Source organism: Pieris brassicae, chromosome 1, assembly GCF_905147105.1.
Source record: "Pieris brassicae chromosome 1, ilPieBrab1.1, whole genome shotgun sequence".
NCBI classification, from domain to species: Eukaryota; Metazoa; Arthropoda; class Insecta; order Lepidoptera; family Pieridae; genus Pieris; species Pieris brassicae.
In genome coordinates, this window is record NC_059665.1 from 7,271,753 (window position 1) to 7,290,751 (window position 18,999).

The 18,999-nt window shown below is 34.4% G+C and overlaps 3 protein-coding genes across 9 annotated transcripts in view; 2 read left to right on the forward strand and 1 right to left on the reverse strand.

Moving 5' to 3' along the window:
• Positions 1–4,961, forward strand: part of LOC123720284 (protein Skeletor, isoforms B/C) — a 38,722-nt gene extending 33,761 nt beyond the window's left edge. For 2 of the 3 annotated variants that reach the window (XM_045676833.1, XM_045676841.1), the window contains exons 12-17: positions 505–699; positions 942–1,076; positions 1,290–1,446; positions 1,564–1,757; positions 1,865–2,092; positions 2,365–4,961. In XM_045676833.1, coding sequence (XP_045532789.1) covers positions 505–699; positions 942–1,076; positions 1,290–1,446; positions 1,564–1,757; positions 1,865–2,092; positions 2,365–4,752 — 3,297 coding nt within the window. In that variant the 3' untranslated portion in view covers positions 4,753–4,961. The remainder of the gene's footprint in view (positions 1–504; positions 700–941; positions 1,077–1,289; positions 1,447–1,563; positions 1,758–1,864; positions 2,093–2,364) is intronic. The other variant, XM_045676848.1, reaches the window with a different exon arrangement.
• A 341-nt stretch (positions 4,962–5,302) lies between these two features.
• Positions 5,303–11,680, reverse strand: LOC123712043 (palmitoyltransferase AKR1). 2 transcript variants are annotated; one of them, XM_045664970.1, is made up of 8 exons: positions 11,494–11,680; positions 9,520–9,669; positions 9,221–9,347; positions 7,752–7,842; positions 7,241–7,389; positions 6,815–6,950; positions 5,796–5,916; positions 5,400–5,564 (listed from the first exon to the last, which is right to left on the reverse strand). In XM_045664970.1, the coding sequence occupies exons 1-8, from the start codon at positions 11,664–11,666 to the stop codon at positions 5,438–5,440; spliced, it is 1,074 nt and encodes a 357-aa protein (XP_045520926.1). In that variant the 5' UTR covers positions 11,667–11,680; the 3' UTR covers positions 5,400–5,437. The 2 variants fall into 2 exon arrangements, with proteins under 2 accessions (XP_045520934.1, XP_045520926.1); XM_045664978.1 differs by lacking the exon at positions 5,796–5,916 and having other exon boundaries at positions 5,303–5,564.
• Positions 11,681–15,134: 3,454 nt separating this feature from the next.
• LOC123711946 (complexin) overlaps positions 15,135–18,999 on the forward strand; it is a 119,015-nt gene continuing 115,150 nt past the window's right edge. For all 4 annotated transcript variants that reach the window (XM_045664860.1, XM_045665018.1, XM_045664935.1 and 1 more), the window contains exon 1: positions 15,135–15,217. The gene's annotated coding sequence lies outside the window, so the exon portion shown is untranslated. The remainder of the gene's footprint in view (positions 15,218–18,999) is intronic.

An 18,999-nucleotide genomic window follows, 5' to 3' on the forward strand; every position in this document is an offset into this window, starting at 1 on the left:
AATTAATCAGGCGCGTCGTTTGAAAGGTTGACCGAAACTTTGTCCTTTTTTTTAAAACTCAAGTCTACTTTTGTTTTTGTCAGATAAATTGGCGACTAGTTTCAGATGCCGACATTTTTTTCTGATTGAATTTGATTTGACAGAGCTCAAGACGAGATTGTGTCTGGAACAAATTAGAATATGGAACGTACGCTTTGATAACTCTTTAGCCGGCGTCGCCATGTCCCGAGGACAGGTCTGACGAGCCATTTAAGTCTAGGCCTCAGATTTCTGTATATGTTCCGTGATCATTATAATAAGCAATTGTGTGATCTGTACCTGACACACACCGTCGACTCGACAAAGCATGCCGGTTTCCTCACGATGTTTTCCTTAGTGTTAAACGCACAAATAGACAGAAAGCCCTTTAGTGCACAGCTGATCGAATCGATCGATCGATCGAACTTATTATAACTTTAACTATTATATAAAAAAAATTATATGAATTTAATCGTATTTTAATAGCCACACACAGGCTCCATCCGTCTTCTGAATGCGGCACTAGTCAACGGGTACTCGATAGTGACATACCAGCGACCTCTACGGGCTTCCGATAAACTAGACTTGCCTATATTTACAAACGCCTCGCAACCGATTATCTGGGCTATTGGACCAATCAACTCGAAGGGCCAGGTTTCCTACCATCAATACTTTACTAAGGTTTGTTAATCTTAGATCATTATACAGTATCTTATAAGTAGGTACATGGAATTATAGTATATTTCTTCATTATGAAGAAAGTTATACTTTTACACGCTATACTTTTTGGAATGTTTATTAAGTAATTACGATAATATTTTACAGTTAAAGATGAAACAAATGTGATTATTTTCGTAGATTCATATTATAAGAGAAGTAATTTAGCTCTAAATGTGTTTGCTACGATATTACACACATTACAGGGCGACAAGTTTTTGGAGTTCGGTCGAGCTCCCTTATGGAACTGTCCAATGCCAGAAGGGGAAGAAGACGGTTCACCCCAGCTTGCTTCACCTACCACTAGGCTCCAGGAGCCTGACCGGGAAACCAGCTCTCAGGTCGGTTTTCTCCTTATTATTAACTATTCAGGAATGAGAAATTTTACACTATGAAATTCAACATTATTTATTTTTAGTTTAATTATTTGGAACGTTGCTAAACTGTATTAAATTATTTTACATAGCTACATAGAAGATGTTCTATGTATGTGTTTTTACATCCAACTCTACAGAAAAATTATAAGTAGCTTGTATTATACTTGTATTGTTTAGGCTGTCATCAAGCCAAATCCAGTTCCTCCTCCTGCGTCAGTAGCCAAGTCTGTCCCCTGGGAAATCCCCGGAATAGAATGCTATGAACCACCAGATGGTGTTTTTTACGCTCAAATGGGACCTACAGGTGGCAAACAGGGGTACTCCGCTATTACGGGTATGTTTCGTCAAGTTTTATTACGTTAATATTCTATCACAGAGATTGGTAATTTTATAATACTATAAATTTTGGTATATTTTGCCTTCTTTATTTTGCAAACGCATTACATTCTAGGCCATGTCGGATGGGGTATATCGTGGTACATTAACGGTCTACTGATACCAGAACTGACTCTTGTGAGAGGCAAAAAGTATACTTTTGTTGTGGAGGGAGGCTCTAACTCAGCCGAGCCGGCGCGCTTTCATCCATTTTACATCACCAATGACCCTGTCGGAGGGTATTTCCACAAAAACGACGCGGAGAAGAAGGTATGAGATTTTGTTTTATTTTATTATTACACTTCTCACTTTTAATAAATTATTTCGGTAATTAAATTACTACGAATAAGTCAATTAATACAATTTATCTCCTGTAGGGCGTTGAAATATATGCGGGAGTACGTCGCACGCGCAGCGGTGATCTAATACCTACCGGCGTGGGTCGCCTTTGCAACTGGACCCCGGATTCAGAAGGTCCTAGTGCCGATGAGTATCCCAGTTTCGGGGCCTACCAGCGGTCTCTTACACTTGTTTGTGAAGAAGGAAACCCGGGTGTAGTCACTTGGATCCCAGACAAGAGTACACCGGATACTGTATACTATCAGGTACCATTACATTACAATGGTGTCACGCATTTGTCTAATTTCTATTTCACTGTATACTCTAACACTTTTTAACTATATCATGTTTATCAAATTATCAGTTCTCTAAACCATTCTGGTCTCATATTGAATTGATATCCTTTCTGTATATAATCCATCCTTTTTCTGTTTCAGCTCTTCAAATCTTCTTTCGCATGAGGTTCTATAGATGGTGACAATTGTATAAAATTAATTAGATATTGTATCATTTTATTAACATTTATTAATATTTTCAGTGTTTCACACACAGACATCTTGGTTGGAAAATAAATATTGTTGATGAGTGTGATGCCACTGAAGCTGAGGAGAGTCGGGTTGTAGAGAGCGTAGCGCTGCCAACAGATCTGCTTAGTGAAGAGTCGATACAGGTACAGAGTCGCATAAAACCGGATTCTAGCTTTTTTGATCATCGCAAGAAATTCGAAAAAATAATCAATACGAAACAAAATTATAACGATTTCAGTAGTAAAAATGGTGAAGGCGGTCTCAAAGGAGAAATTTACCCTGAACCTGATAGAAAATTATATACAAACGGACACGAGTATGAATTGCCAATATCTCATGGACAAATTAAAGATGTTATAGAAGCAGTGGAGAGTTTAGAAGAAACAATGAATGGCGATCTCCAGAAAAACTCCACTAATCCACTAACCCCACAACAATATCAAGTATATGAAGATGTTAAGGAAAGCTTTGCTTCAGAATTACCGATAAGAGGTGATGAGTATGTCATTGAAACCAGCAAAGTCCCTGAAACTTTTATGTTGCCTCCGAACCAAAAACCGCAAACACTTCATGCTGTTATGCGACCAAACTTACAAAACAAACCAATGGGAAATATGCGACCACCATATAGGCGTCCCGCTCCACCTGAAATTAAACTACGTAGGCCTTATCCCGCCTACCCAAAAAGCAATACAGGTTATCCGTTACCAATGCCAAATCCACATATATCTCATGGAGTTCCCAAAAAACCAAACAAGTACCCTAATACCAGACCACCAATGAATGGAAATAGACAGACACAAATGCCGAATATTCCTCCAATGAAAGCCATGCCACCGCTTCACCCACATAAGGCTTTCTTTCAACAGGGGCCGAAACCTGCACAAAAACCGACAAATAACTTAGCACAGTCGGTTATAATGGGCAAACCTAGCCACAATGTGCCCGTGCCATCTCAAAGTCAAACTTTAAGCTTAGGCCGCACAGACATAATAGCAAATCAAGTTGTTAAAAGTCAGATAACATTGCCTGGCTCATCTAATGACGCAGTACCACAGCAGAGCACACAACAAACATATTTCACGAAACCCGGACAAATAATACTTGGTAAGCCTATGGACCACCCGATGTCACTGGACCAACATATTGCATTAATAACCCAGCAAAACGGGCCTCCTTCAACCCTTGAACCTGAATATCACCAACCAACTGTAACTCAAGTTAAAGTTGTAGAACAACCACATTCTTCACAACATGATGTTAAATCTTCTGATTTCATTGGTCAATCTACAGACACATCTTTCCCTCCTGCCCTAAATACTGGATTCAAACCCGATTCCATAGTAATTGAAAGTGGTTTCAAACCCATAATAAGGGAACCTCTAATGGCAAGCGAAGATAAAATTGCAGAATATGAAGGCAATGCTAATAGACGTGAAGATACTGACGTTGAAGAAGACTATGAAGAATCACCACAATACATCAACACCAACCATGCATATCCGAGCGACAAAATGACAGAAACTTTTGAACCCATGTTCATTCCATCTCCTCCGGATCATCTACTCTCAACTAACGATAAAACAAAAGAAATATTTCCAAAAAATCACGCCAAAGAAGATAGGCCACATCCAGTTTATGTGAAGACAGAGTCTGAACTAAATGCTTTATTCAGTAAAAAAAATATAGAAAAAGAAGTTGGATCTGATTTAATAATGGAGTCAGATAGAATCAGACCAAGTTATTTACCACCAGATCCTAAAATACCAAAGGAACACTCACAAAAGCTATCTAATGATCAAACGTTTACAACATATGATGGAAAAACAGTTTCCGCAGATACTTTAACTAGTATACCAGATGTTAATAAAACCCCCGTGAAACTTTTTTCAGCAAAATTACCAGCCAATACAGAATTGCTGTTAAAAACACCACAGTTTGGCCCATTTTTGGGTGAAATACCGCCACAAGTAATGGAACATATAAGAAGAGACGGAGCAAGTGCACCAATATCCAGTTTCAAGGATACTCGGACAACTCATTTAAAGTTGGTAAATCCTTCTCATAAACTTGAAGACTTGGAAGCAGAAGGAAGTGAAATAAAAGAAAAAACTATAAAAAGTAACTCAGATAAAAACAACGAAGATGAAGATTTGGAAGAGTACGAGGAAGATTTAGACACCGATGAACAATCGCGAACAAAACGTGACACTAAAACTGCACAGTTTGAGAGAAATGAACTAGAAGAACAGAGGCAAGTTACTGAAAAATTAAATAACAATAAAATGAATCAGATGGAGTTTGAGGAGCAATCGACGCAGGCTAACGGCTCCGAAACTAAGACTACGAGTTCAATTGTGCAACTTATTCTTTTAATATTATGGTATAAGGTGTGCTAAGAAATAAGGGAGTTATTTATTTATTGGTTTAAATTATTGGCTTGCCATCAAATGCATTTCGTATGTAGGCTGTGTCGCCACCAACTCTTCAGGTCCCTGACTTCTATTACTCGATTACCAGCTTTCGCGTAATGCAATTTAATACTCTGTTAGTTTTAAAGATGTTGTAAATATATTTCTTTTATTAATTTTAATAAATTTAGAATTAAATTTTATAATCGTGTCTTATTGTAAAAAAATAACCAAATGACGTAAACGTGAAAAATGATGCTTATAAAAATGAGACTCCAAACTCCATTAGTTGTGAGAATTGAATCACATATCTATAGGAGAGGGTTAAATGATGAATTATTATTGTGGTTATTGGATACGCAAACTTTTTTGCCAGTAGTTGATTTACACCAGTCTTACACATTTAAATAAAAATTCTTTTACCGATATAAACGCGTATTTATTAAGTGTTCCCTCTGTTTATATGATTGTATTTATTATCATCAAACATTATTTGTATATCTCCACGATTCCAGTGCTTTTCAGCTAACGTGGTCAAGTTTTACTTAATGATTGAGACCACAATTTGCGCAGATATACAACTTTTCTAATCATTATTAATCGGGTTCTAAATGTTTATAGAAATAATAACTGTGTGGTATATATAATAAAACGATTGTTATAAACTATTGCATTACTTAGTAGTACGCAGTGCTTGAACACTGGAAATCTTCTTGGTGACCCGAGTGAAGCTGGCCACCACCTTCTCGTGCTGAAACTGTGAGTCCACCAGTCGCAAAACCGAGGCACGTCGCCTACCACTAAAAAAACAATGTTAGTATAGTTTGCGCCTATGGCGTATTATTTAAAGAACCTGGGTCCGAGAAACAATAACCCTTTCCAATAAAAATGCACAGATGTATACGCTCAAATACAAAGTGATAAATTCTACAATATTTATCCTCAGTGACGTAAATTTGTAAAGTGATGTTTAGTAAATGATTATGAAAAGAAGGCCAATTTAAATCTCTAAAATATTTAGCTGAACTAACTGTTTGTCAGTGAGAAGTCTGGCTGCAGAAATTAGAGTAAGACCAGCACGGTCAGTCACCTCCAAACGACTACCACGTTTGACTAACTCCTCTATAACACTCGTGCTTGCTCCTTGACAAACTGGGTATGAATTAAAAGTACAATAAGTTATATTTTAGAATTTATAAAAGGCATAAAATTGTATGTCATATTTTCTTATAATAAGTAAAGAGTGAAATAAGGAAGACACTTATAAAATTAATTCATCTTTCAAAGCCGTACTTTAAGTCATTTATTTAATTATCTGTTTAGTAAATTATACGGTATATATTTTAAAAACGGTGCAACTATAAAATTTAATGCTCTATTAGTTAACGACAAATTGAATGACGGTGATCCATAATTAGGCAGAAGAGCTTTTAGAAACCGATCAGATTTAAAGTAAAATAATTTAACGTTAATTATCGAATCGCGTCTTAGTTAGCGATTCTTAATACGACTCTGAGTACGATAATAGTTATATGAAAACCCAGATTCGTCAACAGTATGTTTAAGTAAGGCGTAAAACCCGTTTGGATTAAACTTAAAATATTCATGAAATCGTTTTTAAATTGCTCCGGCAATAAATGTTAAAGCATAGAGAAGTAATATTTTATGTTTTCATTTCGACAACGTTTATTTCAGTGGGGTTTTCAGCGGTTTACTTCGATGTTGTTCGTTTTAAAAAGCGTAGGTAGACAATGACAATATTGGAAACAGTTTACATGTATTTATGTAATACTTTGTCGCCCAGTAATAAAAAAAGGCACAGAAAACTTATTAATCTGAGGATATTGCTTATCAAGCGACCCTAATAACGTAAAGTATGAGAACTTGCAAGAACTAGATAGAACATTTTTAACAATATTTCTTATAGACTTCTTAACTTGCGTAAAATAACGACTACAGTTGCATTTCATATTTCAAATGAATGATTGCGTAACAAACACACTTCAGTAAGAAAAGAAATAAAGAAACAAAGTTAAATATCTAAACTCACTAGCTCTGAATAGCGGTGTCCATCCATTACTATCCGTGACATCGTGGTCTCCTCGGTCCAGCACAAACCTTAGGGTTTCTAGATCACCAGAGTCGACTGCAAGGTGCTCCACGCCTAGGTGGTTTATATCTCGAGACTATGCAAACAATGCTTTACAAATATAGTTTGATTAATTCAGAGTGTTGGTAACAGGACTCAATTTTTTTTAATCAAAATAGTTGTGTTTAATCCTAACAAAACAATGAATAAAAAAGCGACAATTTTAGAAAAGCTATAATAGTCGTATTATAATATAAATCATATCAATCTATGGGAAAAATTACTAAACAAAATAAAACAAATGTTATATTAAATGGTGGTACCAGAGTTAGTTTTGGAACACCGCACAAAACAAATCTCGATGAAGTCACAGCAATGATTATCTACCTGTATATCAGCGCCATGATCTAAAAGTAGTTCTACAAGTAAGCAGTGTCCAGATAAAACGGCTAGTTGTAGTGGTGTACGCTCGACACTTGAACGCTGCTCCAAGTCTGCCCCTCGGGCTATCAGAATACCCACCATATTGGTATCACCTGAAATATGTAAACCCAAACTCAGGCAACACACCTTACTATACAATTATAATGATATTCATGCTATAAACAAAGATCTTACCACTTTTTTCCAACACTTCTCACTGACAAACAGTTCTGCTAAATATTTTAGTGGACCCAATTTTTTCTGTTTTAATAGAATTTAATTGCACAACAATAAATATGTAAAACTTATCTCAATCACAGTTTTAACTTCTAAGAGTTTTTCGTTACAGCGTAAACAAAATTTGCCAGAGAAAAACGAGAATATTTTTTTTAAACTGTATTAATTATTGCGTTCCTTTAAGATTATGGTTTATTAAAATATACAGTCGTTTGATTGCACTATATCGAAAGCTTACCCTTTATAACAGCAGTTGCAAGCGGTGTTAGGCCTGTCGCAGCGTTAATGACAGACAGAAGGATTGGGCGTTCTTCTAGCATCTGCTGCACCTGCTCCACAGGAAATGCAAATCGTTAAAGTCAATGTAGTTCTGACTATGGTGGCATACTTGCCTTTGAAGAATATTAGTATTAGCAATTATTTATTTTTTACTATATTTATCCTATTTAACCTATTCAAGATTACCTATATTTAATAAACCGAGTAACTAAATGAACAACATTTAGTTCAGGATAAAACATTTCAATTCTTATTTAAAAAAACGCTTAGAAATTGCATAGTATTGTTTTCAGTAAGCTCAAAAGGTAAGGAAAATTTATTACAAAGAGAATGGACAATTAGCAAACATTTTCCTTTCAATAATAATGAACAACGGTAAACCACTAATCCAGTCATTTGGTAGAAATATTTCAAAGTTTCGTTCATCCCGCACTTAATAGAATTTTATTTATATCGAAGGCTCAGCTGTTCGATACAAATAACTTTCTAAATCCCTTTGTACCCAGGCGAGTTCAATCACGAAATAATTGACAAAGTGGTCCTCATTAACCGGCCAGATGATATTCCGTTTTCATCTAAAATGTTCCAAACGGAATAAATGACAACTATTGGAAACCTTGGTATGGTTCAATTGTACTATTAATGAGAGTTCCAAATTACCCATTTAAATGACACCTTAGTTAACTTAATAACGTTTGCGTGGCTATTGTATGCATTTCATAATAAATAGATTTCATATTACATACACTTTCTTATTACATACAGTAGAAGAAGCGAATTCTACACTAACACTAACGATCATAGCCGTCGCTAGTTGCTATTTCATTTTGAAAATTGTTTTAAAAACAGAAACTGTGTCAAATACACGTTATACATGATAAAGATTATCACCCAATTTTATGTCCTTCAATAAACCAATCAAGGGAATCTCCATTTGACGCACGCATACTTGTTTTTCAAACAAAATAATCACAAATGAATGTCTGCGCTCAGTGCAGACGCGACACGATTGTCGTTGACAAGTTAATTAGTGTCTGATAATTAATTTGTTCATTCTCTGTGCAACGGAAGGTTCACTGGCTTCATTTATTCGTTTCAATTACACATAATAATATCGTGATAACGTGATGTTATATACGTAGATTTTTCAAGGTTAATATGGGTCTTTGAGAGCAAGCTATATAACGAATCTTAATAGTATACAGATGAACTGCACGAATTCTATTAATACATAAATTTATTCTTTAAGAAATGAATATTTCCTAGAACATAACCTTGTATTTAAAAGAGGCAAAAAAGTACTTTAGTTAAAACGGTGCATTGGGACGGCGATATTTTTATGAATGATAGTAATCTTTAATATTATATGTATAAAATCCATACGCATAAATAATAAAATGGCGGTTCATAATGGTAGATATTGCTTACCTGTTGGCCATACCCGCAACGGACCGCCATACACAGACAAGCAACTGTAGTGCCATCACTAGCAGTATTTGCCCAGGTCTCTTCAGACCACAGTGACTGTATAACCTTATTCGTGCCTTTATTTTCCCTATTTGTAAATGGGGCATTAACATTTTTTTTGAATAAAAACTTACACAAAAGTTGTATTTATGGAAGTACATATAGGCCATAATATCCTAATCACTATCGAGATTCAACTACATACAAATCCTTGTTCTTTTAAAATACATTCAAAAGTACGTAAACTGTAGAAATAATACCGTAACGTCGCGTCGATCTGTGAATTATCTGTAGGCTGATCATTCATCTTTGGATTATTCGCTGCTCTACGTTTGAAAGCGATCTTGAGGCGGAATTTGTGAGGCTGTGTGGGGGCCAGGTTCTCAATTGCTTTCAATGTTTTCCCGCCGCTGAAATATCACGAAGATTGTCAAACACCTGAACGGTTTTTGGAAGCAAATATTTTCTTTGTTTTTCAATGTTTATCGGGCTGTGGATGTGTTTGTATGATATTTGGTTAGTTATTTTGTACCAGAATATTACGTCTGCCAAATCTTCTGAATAGAGTATTGAATATAATTTTCTGAGGATGTCCAATCACAATAATTACTACATAGATAAATACAATCTTCAGAAATTGATTTTACCACGATAAAATGTATGTTTTGCGGAACATAAATACTTTTACTGTATATCATACTATTTACCCGTTTAATGTTTTGTATTTTATTGTTTTTGTTTGGTTTAAGAGATTTCATACTCATTGGGCCTTTTCTCGTCAGTTATTTTTGCCTATGTTTGTTTCACGAATTGAATACGAAGCCACGGCCATGTAATGTATTCGTGTAAAAGCCTATTTAATGATCCTTAGTAACGACCAATATATGCTGTTGAGTTGTAAATCAAATGAAGGGTTAACTAGTCGCCAACACGACTACATAATATAATGGGCCTCGTAAAATCCTATAAAGGTCTACGGTGGGACTGCTATGATATACCTTTATATCTCGTTAACTACGAAATTGTTTATGAAATTACATTGTCAGAAATACGAGTATAAAATGTTACTACTATATACATATATATATACTATATAAAAAGTTATTTTTATAAAAACACTTCAAAAACAATCACGATGAACTGTGTTAGGATATGGTATCGTAAAGCAATATTAATAAAGAATCATATATCTTTAAATTGTATTTGTCTTTAATAAATATCTTATGACGTGTCTATTAACCCTTGTAAATGTCGTGCTAATTGTTAAGTGACGTATCTGACGGTTAGGGGAATTAATGAAGGGTGCACACTAAAGAGGATATTAAGCATATTAAGTAGTATTTAATAAATATATAGAAACTATAAACCTGGCACCATTCCAAAATATTTTTCTAATTAGATTTTTTTATTCCACAATCAGCTTTGCTCTTCGTGAAATCCAACCTCGTGTTTACTCACAGATACAGAATAAGTTTTGTTACTGCCACGCAAACATATTCAAACATAGAATTCAATTTTCCCAAACGTACAAAGACCATATTAAATTGATATAGAGCCCATGAGGACGGGTTGTTAATATTAGGTTATAAATCATTGCTATTATGTATGTTAGTACGATGGTCCATAACTTATACACTATAACAGCAAGCATAATGCGGTTATGACAGAATATGTGATCAGCTTGATAATTTGTACCCAATAATAACATTATAGTACACCATTTGTTAGCAATCAGCGGTTGACTGCTCGTTATAATTAAGTGTCAATACAAATTAGATTACACTAAATTTTATGGAGTAATTGGTATGCCAATAATGCAATAGCTAAACTTTCAGCTATGCCTTTATGATCAAAATAAGCTTTAAAAATTTTTCGACCTCATTAAAATTGTAAATCTATGAATATATGTATGTATACATAATTACTTCTATCAAAATCTTAATATTAAAAAGTAAACTTTAAAGGTTTGTACTCAATTAGTTTAAAATAATTCCCTCATATTAAAGGAGGTATTTTATAAAAGCTGCATTCAAACTCCTAAGTTTTACTTTAGACATTGGATTCCATTTTACAACGTAATAATATTATCGTCAGGGTAAATTAATTATTTAAATTGTAATTGACATTTAAGGAAGGCGGCTTAAATTATAAAGGATATGTTGGATAGGGGTTCGCTGTATTGCCACATTCCATCAAGTAATCAATAGCATATAAAATATATTAAATTTTCTTACCTATATACAGTAACCCAGGGTGGCATCTTCTCCTTCCTCTGCACTGTATACACGAGATGGTTCTGGAGATACCTATATTCTCCTGGAGACCACGTCAGAGTCACACTGTGACTACTGGTTTCCATTACTATCGGGGCATTAGGAGCCCAATTCTCAAATTCAGCTAAAGACATTCTCAGCTAAATTTGTATCGTTAGAAGACTCTCACTGTATAGCTTTAAAGTAAGGCTTTTTACGAATAACGTTAACATAAACATGCAAGTAATAAGCGACATGATGAAGAAATCACAATAAATATTTGATGTTAAATTACTTCGGTAAAGTGAATTGAAAATCTTTATTTAAATAATATTCATATAACGATGTTATTTACTAAAGAACTGAAACTCGAAGCGCGCGGCGGAACAGCAAGTAGTTAAGGTGTAGTTTTGTCGATATCCTTGCTCAGGAATATTGGCATGCCATTAGATTTTATTATAAGAGTTAAAATTTGAAGAAAATCTGAGTGAAATTCGTTCTGTTTATATTGTTTTTATTAGTTAGGCAAGCAAAGAGTATTAAGACCATTAGGTTTATTGGGGTCTTGCTAGTTTACAAGGATAACTGTAGTATGTATTTGAGGGCTTATAATTCTTACTTATTTGGAAATGTTTATTGTTCATAGTGTCAACCAAATTGGTGCACGAAAAAGTGTCTTATACATAATGGTAATTAATTATGAAACACAAATAATACTGACCTTGGCGTCTACTAGACATTTAAAATAATAAAGGAAGGTGAACGCGCATATAATAAATAACGTATTTAACATTGTACCACAAAGAACGGTTCGGTGGCCGTCGATACACAATCTTGTACTAGAATAATAAGTCCTGAGTACATACCTCGTTACAATATCTTCTTACCAGGAAGAAAGGCACACAATATTATCAGCCGTAAGGATTTGGAGAAATTCTATTAGTTTGGGAACAAAGGGAGGTTAGACTGATGCTAATACCTTGCCTCACGATAGTTCTCAAAAACGCACTAAACACTCACTATAAAATTCTAAATAGTGGACGTAACTATTATCAATTAAAATTAACAAATAGTATATATAAAAATAAAAATGTCTCTAACGTAACCCGAGTAAATCTCAACAATGACTCCACTAATAAAAGTGACTTTGTGCTTAAATAATAACAAAAGACAATTATAAGTACTGAAGTATTTCTGAACCGACTTAGGGTCTTTTTAGAAAAGAGCGTACCAATTCTTGAAGGGCAATGCACTTGCGAGCCTTCTAGCAATGTGAGTGTCAATGGGCGGCGATCATTACTTAACATCAGGTGAGGCTCCTGCCCGTTTGCCTCCTATTACAGAAAAACAAATTACAAAGATATTACATAGAGTTTTTTTAACACCACTCCTAAAGATATATGATATTGTATATTTATGTGTCATCCTAAATTCAGTAAGGGATCTGAGTATTATTCAACTTGGATATATATAATGATTCATTGATTATATCTTGATAAGATCTCTCTGGGTTTTTGTTCGCATTTTCCTTCTAGATTAATACATTAAAGCGAAATTTCACGATTTTGTCCTTACTAGCGCTGAAACTTAACAATGAAGTTTAATGGGAAGTGCAACAATAAATTAGATGCAGGTGACGCTCGGAGTCGAGACTGAAATATGTGGAAAATTATGCTCTACTGTACTACGCTGTCACGACACCACTGATGAGCTACATAAACAAAGGCATTATATAATAATAAGTTTAGGAAATATTTAGCGTATCACTTTGAAACGGGCATCTAATAAAGCCTTTACATATTACTAGTGCCACGCGGTTTCACCTCCGTTAAATATATCGTAGCGTTATTCTGTGGAATTTTATGGACTTTTTATTGATATATTTAAGGTAAAAATAAATTTTCAATAGAAAATTGAAGAAAGAAAAATATCTTACAAAATTCTATATCTTTATAAATATACACTTACTTTTATGATTTTTTTAAAATAAATGAGGGCTAACTTGCGTTATAAATGTTACTGCCGTCAATGGGCACTCAAAATTCCAGAGGGCTCGCGTGTTCTGGCCTTTTAAGAATTGGCACGCTCTATTCTTGAAGGACCCTAAGTTGTATTGATACGGAAATACCACGACGGGCAGTTGGTTTCACATAGTGGTGGTGCGTGGAAATAAATGCTTTAAAAACGCTTAGTTGTGGAACGATGGACGGACGAGGGGAATATGGGTGAAATTTCGTATTCTCTCTCTCTCTCTCGACGCCCGATGTTGAAACTTCAGCTGAGTTGAAAGATATCGATATAAATCCGACCAATACCATAAAATAAAGACCACACGATACACATCTCTACCAATCAAGACGCTCGGAAAGTTGGATGGACTGGTCTTCGACGATTCGAATTGCTCTATTGTATTGTGTGGTACTGAGGAGCTCCCGTCCAGAGGTAAGAACAAGACTCCATATGGGGTCGAATTTGTGTTTTATACAATTGCAACCGATGACCCGGAGTGAAGTACCGTCTTGCCTTTCTGAGCACATAAAACTTCTTGAAGGTCCTTTCCCTCGAAATGACCGCGAAACTGATCGTTATTCGATTTGTCAAAGCCCAGTATTCCGATGCTAACTCTGGCTTTCAGGATGCTCCATCTTCTAAGAAAGGAGGTTATGTTTTAACTATTCTTGTTAAATGGTACTAATAAGCCTAAGTCCCTGGGTCGTCTCTGAGGGTTTTCTTTTGATCTATATAAAATTATTTACGTACTGTAGCATATATAAGAGTCTTTAATTATCTCAAAGATACTCGATGTTATATCTGTATAAACTTATTTGAAAAAAGTGCCTTATCGGAACTTCAATGTTTTGTTGTTTCTTGATGGGATATGTGTGGGCCTGGGTATCCGGAAGCTATATCCAGGATGCTCCCTTCCCTCAGTGAAATAATATGCGCTGGTTCGGCGGTCGCGTGTCAGCATAATAAAAAAAACAATCCAATAATCGATAAGACTTATATCCAATAATCGATGAGCACTTACCATCAACGGTGGCGTATCTCACTCTAAACAATGGATCCTTACGGTATGCGGTATATATTTAGTGCGCACGCGACAGCGGTTAAAATTGAACTCTCTTGCGCCATTACACCGGGACACCACCTACCATCTCCGGTTTGGTGTCAAATTCAAATCGACAATTGTAATCCTTCTTTGGTTGACACCGATTTAGCGCAAAGGATATATGAATTTCTATGGGTGTCGCAGCCTTCGTATTGTTACTATTTTTGATTACAAAACCTGTATAAATAAACATTAAAGAAGATTTGACGTAGACAACGAAATAAAATTCAGCTCAATAAAAAAAAGTGCCTTTTAAAATTTCTTGCGCAAACATGACTTCATATTTACAAATGGTTGTACGTTTTGATTCTCCACTCAGAGTCACCACTCTAAAACATAATTTACGAATACGCATGTGTTGTTCCTGGCTAATTAAATGCATGAATTGAAAATCAATTAAAATTAGAGTAATGACCGAATTTAAAAGATAAAAACTAGTGAAACATCGTCTCTGTAAACGCAACGCAGCATGTCGCCGTATCGATCGACGCGAGGCAGTAGGCGCCCGGCCGCCGTACGGGGAGCACGTTATTTGGTGTTGTTTGACCATTGTCGCCATAACCTCACCGCGCTGCTACTCCACTTTACAGCCTGGTAAGTTATTGTAAAACTATTTATTTCAACTGATGTATGATAAGAGATTGAATTATTGACCAAGCCTGCGATAATCGTAAAGTGACTCATACCGTTTGCACTGACAGTTATACACTTTCGCTTTGTTTATTTCTCAGTGCGATTCACTGAAATGCAATATAAATATTGGATATCGTGTTTTATCTCTTTATCAATGTTAAGCAACGATAAAACATACTTCGCAGTTGTAGGTTTTCCTAAATGACAGCTAATTCAATTAGTTTTCAATTGAAGTCGCGTATCGTTATTAGAGCAAACAACGGTACAATTACCACCTTTGTACGTCGTATTCAAATACTGTTTTTATAAGTCTTACGTAATGAACGCGCCTTTTTTGAAGTAATACATAAATTAGCAATTTGACTTATTGTATTGGACGGTCCAAAATTTACCAAATTTATATTAATTAATTACGTCATTCAATATAGAGGTTTTAATTGAACCTAATATAAAGCGTGTGTATTATGTATTAGTAAGTCATTATAAGGGCAATTTGAAGGTATCTACAATTTTGGACGTCGTAAATTTTATAGTTCGTAACAATCGGCGAAAATTTATTTCCATCCCAATACTACATTTTATCGAAAGTTTCAAGCCAATGACAATGACGTCACACATAATCTGACAGCTGACTGACAGTTGACGGATTTGCTAGATAGTGTGGAGTGGCAAAAATGAAAGCTAAAGTTTTTGTCATGTCAGGTCGGCAGCCTTTAAATTGGTTTATAGATTTCAAGGATGTTTTTTCTGACTCATTATTGCGATACTAACGTTAGATATGATTATATATGCCCAATTAGGTTTAATACATCTTGGTAGTTACATCAGTGTTTGCTCGATGGTCGACGACTGCCTACTCTGAGGCCATGCCAATGAATTTTTCTTTCTATGTGTACTAATGCAACTTGGTTACTTTCGTCATAAGAAAACTGGTAAATCTTAAAACCAAAAACCGACACCGTGGGTTAATCTGACACCAACTTGCATATAAAAGAAAATATGATCATAGAAACAGTATTACAAAGCCAGGACATAAAAACGGTTGAACCACCACGGTATTGTTATTATATGTTTTATTTTGCTCGCAAACATCACACATGTTAAAATCAGGGCTATTACATACTTCTGTAAATATGTTATAGAACGCAGGCGAGATCTATGCAACTTTTCTCACAATCGAGTAGCCCGCTATATCGCAGCATACAACTCACAAGGGGACTCTTTCTATTGTAGAAGTATCATACGTCCGCCAAGCATTCGCGAATATACTATGTCAATACATAATATAACAAGGGAAAAGAAAATAATAACAATAGGAATTAATTAACAAAAAAACGACTCTGCTAAAGGAAAACAATATCATAATTATAACCTTTATTAGCAATCATAACAATCAAAAATACAGTTTTTGCAATACCTTATCCTTCTAGTAAACTTAACCTACATCGTGATAATAAAAATTATTAATAAAAATAAAATTAAAACAAATTTAAAAAGTTTGGTCTTTGTGGAAGTGTATCTTTAACGCTGGCAGAATTTCCTCGCAGTTTTGCGATACCTATTCGTTTCGTTTCATAATTATATAGTTTTCCAATTATTATTTAATAACTTTTTGCTATAAACGCTAACTAAGATTAGTAAGGATCACACAACATTAAAACAATGTGTGTTGCTTCACTCCGCTATTTTATTGTCATTATGTGTATTTGTATATTAATAGCATTAAGGAAGATTTTGTAATTATTTTACGATATCTAATCGGGAGGTAAAATGCCTTTACCGCCTTACATTTCTGAGTTGCATCGTTATTCATTTATTTTATCCTACAGCTAACAAAATATATTAAAAATAATAATGCTAAAGGTATAGCCGAATATGTATGTACATAATACAAAATATATACGAAAAAGTTCAAACATTTTCGTAAGAAAAACACCAATAAAAATTATGAAGTACATTTAAATAAGTAATACCTAATTACGCACAGCCGGTGTTATGTATTATTATTACTTATCCACCCATACAAATAAAATTATATATTTCGTTGATTAAGCTGTTTATCTTATGTAATTATGTCTTTTAATTGTAAAAAATACGAAATCTTTCGGCATTTTATCAATTAGAGCCTAATTCTAAAAATCCAAAAAAAAAAAACATCCTATTTTGAAACTCAATTTTAGGTGTAAGTGATAAATATTCTGTGATGTTTTCAAGAAAACATCACCGGATTTAAAATATTCTTGAAGCAATGTCTAAGTGTATCCGAAAACCGACAGTTTTTGTTAAAATTTTCTCGAATAAAACCCTCAAGTTGGCTCGACACTTTCTGCCTCTAAACCCAACCCAGCTTTATCCAATTGTGTCACCAACAGAACGGCTCATTGTTTTCAAATTTCATTCATACGACAATGAGCGCATGACTTTGTTCCTTTTATATTTGCGTTAAGAAAATCTTTTTTTCGTTATTAAACCTATAAACATTATTCGAGACATATTAGAATTTAAATCAAAGGCTTACATTTCTAAAGCTAATTGGTATAGTGATTAAAAAGGTATTACTATGGTTGCACGAAATTTTGATTTGAATTGATTTTCCTAATTATGTCATATTACTCTTATCTACATTTATTAATACTCACAACGCTGGCGCCGACAAAGAAAATAAGCATAGCTCTGAACTATTTATTAAATATGCTTAACAACAATTATGAAGAGAGATTTTTAATTTATTCAGGGTATTATACAAAAATGTTTTATAATTGTAAGGAGCAGGTGATGTTTTGTCCCAAGGTATTTCGCAATATAATTCATATTCCGTGGCCGGCTCGCAGTTATTTCAATCAACAAAGCGACGCGAGGAATGCCAGAAAGACATAATGTGAGCTGTATATTTTAATTAAAGTGCCTTTGTGTGGTAATTGTACATTTTGTGTCATGTCCTGACAAAATACAAATGAAGCATACGGCGAGTATTACGCAATTTTTCGCTAAATTTAAAAATGTTTTATGCAATACGTTGTCCTCAGAAGGAACATTAATTTTATATTCAAAAAAATGAAACACAATTTAGTAAAATTATATAATTGGACATGTTTTCTTTGCTGGATACAAGATGAATAGTCTGTTACCTTTAATACAGTCTCAATTTCATTGCTCATATCTCTCGGTGTAGCGTACCTTCGTCGGCCTTCTAAGAATCATAATTTCTTACATTTCCCACCGTTTTCGTGCAGTCTTTCTTTAGTGTTTAATAGAGCTTAGATTCTTTCTTAAAATTTAATCTTAATATATATAAACATCAGCGTCATTCAAATAATTAAATTAATGTGTGTAATTATTGCCTAATTATTCACCAGTCATATTTACATTAAATTTTCTTCACTTCATTACAAAAAACTGTTCTCCATTCTTCGCCCCACTGACTAATGGTTAAAGAGATTTGATCTTTTAACAGGATATGTCCGACACGCCCGAAGTATTGCAAGAACAGTATCCACAATTTTATTAGCTTTCAAGTTGTATCAAATTCCACCAATTTTCCAAAAAGGGCACTTTAAGTATTTTTTTATTTCAATCCAGCCGGGATGAATATGATTTGCGTATAGTTGTACTTTTTGTTTAAGCTTATTTGCATTCAAAATACTTATTATACAAGAATTGGCTTATTTATTCTGTGATAGAATATTGGCACAATGAGGTAACAGGCTCACATAAAGTCCTTGACACACAAAGCTTCAAACAAT